Raw genomic sequence first — 4,920 nt, 5'->3', positions numbered from 1 at the left:
TTTTTTGGGATAAAATCAAAATTGGGAAGATTATGAGAGCATGTATCATACTCCATAACATGATAGTAGAAGACGAACGAGATGGATACACTCTAAATAATCTTTCAGAGTTCCAGCAAGAAGAAAACACCGGAAGTTCACGTGTCGATCTCGATTATGATAGGGAAATACCTTCAAATCTCGGGAATATCATGGATGCTCGAACTAGAATTCGTGATCAACCAATGCATAAACAACTGAAAAATGATTTGGTTGAACATCTATGGAATAAATTCGGATGTGGTTAAGACAACAATTGAGTTTGGATGTTTCTTTAAAATTTTACTACTCTTTGTTTTAATGCTTTTTTAATAAATGTTTCAAATATTTTGTTTTAATAAATTTTATTTAATAAATCATTTTATGTTTAATAATTTTTAATTTAAGAACCTAAATTTAAGAACTTTACCATTGAACCACAATATTAAGTCTCTCTTAACAATTACCTCTTAACTATCATTAATTATTAAATAATTGTTAAGAGCCAAAGTTAACCTCTTAGGGTTGAAGATGGTCTTAGATTAATTTCTTATTGATGAAAACCAGTGGGAATAACATATTATGATATGTTGATTTTATTTACCTAACTGGAGAAATTGCCAACAGATCCGCTATAGCACACTGGTTAATTTCAATTGTAAGTCAATTACGAATCTGGGTTCAAAAACCGGCAGCGGAATCATTTTTTGGATTAAAACCAGGGGCTGAGTTTTGACATCTGTTTCTTATTTTTCGTGTTTCTAGATATGAAGAATGGACTTTGTTCAAAAAAAAAAAAAAAAAAGATATGAAAAATGGACACACCATGCATAAGAGATTGAATGCAAGAAAGAAAGAAAGATAAAACGGTATCATCACAATGAAGCTAAGAGCATGATTAACCCGGGGTTCTTAGGATGAGGTTCTTAGCGGAAGTTAAGAAACTGTTTCTTAACTTTTAACTAAAAAAAAGCTAATAACCAGTTTTTAAATAAGGATTTTAAGAACCGGTTCTTAACTTTTTTAGTTAAAAGTTAAGAAACAGTTTCTTAACTTCCGCTAAGAAACCCAATCTAAAAACCCCGGGTTAATCATGGTCTAATGAACCGTCAAAATTGATGACATTAATTGCACAAGAAGTAACATACTAACATGTTTGTTCTTGGTATAGATATTACTCTTGGGCTGAGATTTTTGTGTTTGATTATAGAGCTACAAACTCAGTGAATCCTTGTCTCTCCGTAGCTCACTGCTAATTGGTGGTAGATCACTGCCATATCTCTAGCTTTGGTCCTTAGCTCAAAGAAGTTGCTGTCAGTTTGATTTCAGCATATCATTTCAACCAAATCGACCATTCTCAGTGAAGTTGATTCCGTGACGAAAAAAGCCATTGGAGAAGGGCAGAGTTTTGATCTTCCTATCTTCAAATTGTTGAAATACAGGTTATATAAATTTTAGTGGAAAAGATGTACAACAGATCTGTTGTAGCACAACGGTTAATTTCAAATCTGATGGAATCCGGGTTTAAAGCCCTGCAGTGGAATATATTTTTTCGGTTTTTCGGTAATCAAAATTTCTAAATACGAAAAGATAAATCGGAGAGTAGTCTCAAGTCTGAGCAATTTACATTAACTTAACAGACGAATGATTCCAGTTTTTTTCCAATAAAATCGATTATTCTTGTTTAGGTTGACTTCGTAAGGAAAAAGAAACCACATTAAAGACCAGACCGAGTTTTGAACTCGTGTGTTTCCTTCTCTATTATTCCTTTAGCGTGTCCCCGTTGAACGAGCTTTTCTCAGACTCCCACGTGTGACCCTTAGTGTTTCCTCCATTATTGTCTCCCTGATTGTCTCTTTCGAAGATGACGCTCGCTTAATCGCAGACGCTGGTAAAGCAGCAACAGTCTCTGACGCGTTATCTACCTCTGTAGTTGATGAGGGCAGTGCTGGATCAGCGTTTGGTTTAGGGGCGGTTGAAGGTGATGATGGTGGAGGAAGAGGAGTGAGTTTGGTTTGTGATGCGCTTGGTTTTGCTTCCTTGGTTTCTATTTGCTGTTGTTGTTGCTGCAGCTGCAGCTGCTTACGAGGAGGTATAATAGGCTTTACCGGTACAGGTTCTTTGGTTAGAAGCTGTGGTTTCTTGGGTTGTGGACGCGCTTGAGGACTAGAACCTGCTTGGCTGGCCGCCTTGAGATCCGGTTGCTTCTGTTCCGCTTCTTCTGGTGGAGTCTGCTTCTTTTCCTAATATTAAATATCAAAAATCAGAATCAAGGGAAATTCAAAAATATCATCACCATTGTACAAACAGAAACCTATTGTGGCTTCATAAGGCTTTTTGGTAGGTGCATATATTACCTTAGGTTGAGGTTTTGGTGTTGATTGTAGAGCTACAAACTGCAGGATATCAGTGACTCTTGTCTGTCCATAGCAGACCGCTTTTCGGCAGTATATCACCGCCATATCTCCAGCTCTGGTCCTTAGCTCAACTAAGTTGCGGTCGATTTCATTCTCGTGCTTTGCAACATATGGTCTAAAGAAAGAATCATAAACGTATGTCGTTCCCTGTGGAAAGAAAGGATAAAGTGTAGTAAGATAAAAACTCCAATGAATCAGACATATACTTGCACTGCTCTCTTTTGGTTAGCCCTTAAAAAGTTTACTTACTCTGGTCTTAGGGAACCAAAGATATATGAAAAACGCCAGCTTTGCCTCGCTGTACAGTGGTACCCTTGATGAAAACAGGACAGAAACAACATAAGTATATATACACATCTGAAAGTATTTTGATATCAATAACACCAACCAGGACGCGAAAGTATCCCCAACTCTTTCAAAAACGGTCAAAGCAGCCACGAGAATCCTGCAAGAAGTTTAAAAAAGCAAGATACGACTTTAAAAAAAGAAAAACTCTAAGGCAGAGGAATCTCAAGAAAGGACCGATAAGAAAAGGCAATGACAAACCAATATTGGCACCAGAAACGAAGCTGCTGAATCTCAGGCTTATTCTTCTCAACCGCTTTGTAGCATTCATAAGCAGGATACGCATATCCAAACACCATTCTGCCAACAAAACCAAAACACAATAACAGAGCCATAAAATTCTAAGATCAAGTAGTATACATTGGAACCTCAATAAAAAAGATCAGAGACATACACAAGCCCTCTTGTTAGAAACGATCCGATCATTGTGCTCACCTGACAAAAATAAACAAGAGAAAAAATGATGATCCCAACTTAACAGACACAAAAAAAAAAAAAAAATCCCTAAAAACTAATGTGAAGTACTGACAATAATAAAGAGGCCAAGTATACTATTCCAACTAACAAGGAGCAATACTTATAACAAAGCAGAATCAATCAATGAACCAATGTGGCTCATCAAACCAACTGAATCACAAGAAACCACTTGAAATCTACTCGTAAACCGTGCAGTGGCGAAATTTCAAAAATGCGGTAGGTAAAGCAGAGTAAAGAGCTAATTTAACTTCGTTTTGTTCATTTAACATCGGATTCCTCCTGCTTAGTATGAAATCGAAGTTTACAAATCTAGATAAGATAACACAAATTTGAAATCCATTTTCTAATCAACCGACGAGAAAACCTCAATAGCATCTGATTACAACGAGGTAAGACTAAAGACGAGCTCAACTCGATCGATCGCTATCGATAAACACAATCTCAATCAATACGAACATGAGGAATCGATACCTCCTGAGAAACGCTTTCGGGAAGTTAAAACGAGTACGCAATCGAATCTTAGAAACTTCGAGGGAACAGATTTTCGAAACGTCGGCGGAAGGAACGTGTTTGTCGGCGTAATGCGGCCGGCGACCGTTACGCTGTCGGCGGCGAGAGCACGAGAGCGGGGAAAGAGACAAAAATCAAAAAAAAAAGTAATGACGGGAAATAAATAAAAATGATTGAATATTTATTGAGCTAGCTTTACTGAAATGCTGCCAGCGGTTGATTTTTAAATTCAACTCACCTTGGAAGAGGTTAAATAATCTTCTGTGGCTTGATCTAGTGTACACTACGATTTCTATAGGTTAATATCTTGGGATTTGAAACGAACGATTTAGGATGTATGAGATATGGGACTTAAAGAATGGGTGTACGCTACTCACATTGTGCCTCATAGCATGTTTATCCCTAATGGGTTTCTTAGGTTTTTTTTGTTTAAAAAAAAAAAAGAATTAAAAAGCAAACCAATCGCAGACCGCCAAAAGTTAGTGGAATCCGCGAACAGTGTAAGAAACTCACTAAAATCGGTTCTTAATTAGTAGTTTTTGTAACCGATCCTTAAAGATTTTATGGAAGCCCACGCACTGAGAACCTCACTAAGAACCCCGAATAAACATGCTCTTATCGCCTGAACTCTTAAACCCAACTTATGATCCCAAGCTTTTCTTGTAAATGTTTTGTTTGATCGTTTTATACTTTGATCATCATTTATTTTCATTTGATTCTGTTGATCTTCCTAAAATGTGACGGTTTATGTTGTTTTCTAAAATAATTTATTTGTTTATAAGATTATGACAAAAATGGGTTTCAATGTAATTGGATTACATGCATCGTTTTCTAAAATAATAATAATATATTGTTCACATAAAGAGAATAAAGAGCAAGAGTAAAAGACATGAATGTTGACATGAAACAATAAAAAGCAAGAGTAAAGACATGAAGAACCTGGTTGATCATGGACAAGAAATCATGGACCTGAGATCATGGATAGGAGATCATGGACATGAGATCTTGGACAGGAAATCATGGACAGAAAATCATGAACAGGAAATCATGGACAGGAAAACTGAAGCAAGAAAAGGTGTGAGACTGATTTAAATATCTTGCATGAAGTCTTGGACGAATTTAAACAAGTGGAGGCAACTGGATGGAGTTGTTG

At 36.6% G+C, this 4,920-nt stretch overlaps 1 protein-coding gene across 1 annotated transcript; it reads right to left on the bottom strand.

Moving 5' to 3' along the window:
* Positions 1 to 1,621: 1,621 nt before the first annotated feature.
* On the bottom strand, positions 1,622 to 3,951 carry LOC106308110 (HVA22-like protein h). The gene is made up of 7 exons (XM_013745241.1): positions 3,729 to 3,951; positions 3,175 to 3,215; positions 2,982 to 3,080; positions 2,824 to 2,880; positions 2,685 to 2,748; positions 2,376 to 2,582; positions 1,622 to 2,261 (listed from the first exon to the last, which is right to left on the bottom strand). Exons 2-7 carry the CDS (start codon positions 3,204 to 3,206, stop codon positions 1,788 to 1,790), a joined length of 933 nt encoding a protein of 310 aa, XP_013600695.1. The 5' UTR covers positions 3,207 to 3,215; positions 3,729 to 3,951; the 3' UTR covers positions 1,622 to 1,787.
* Between the last annotated feature and the right edge of the window lie 969 nt (positions 3,952 to 4,920).

The sequence above is a fragment of the Brassica oleracea genome, chromosome C8 (assembly GCF_000695525.1).
Source record: "Brassica oleracea var. oleracea cultivar TO1000 chromosome C8, BOL, whole genome shotgun sequence".
NCBI classification, from domain to species: Eukaryota; Viridiplantae; Streptophyta; class Magnoliopsida; order Brassicales; family Brassicaceae; genus Brassica; species Brassica oleracea.
This window is presented reverse-complemented; position numbering and strand designations above follow the sequence as displayed.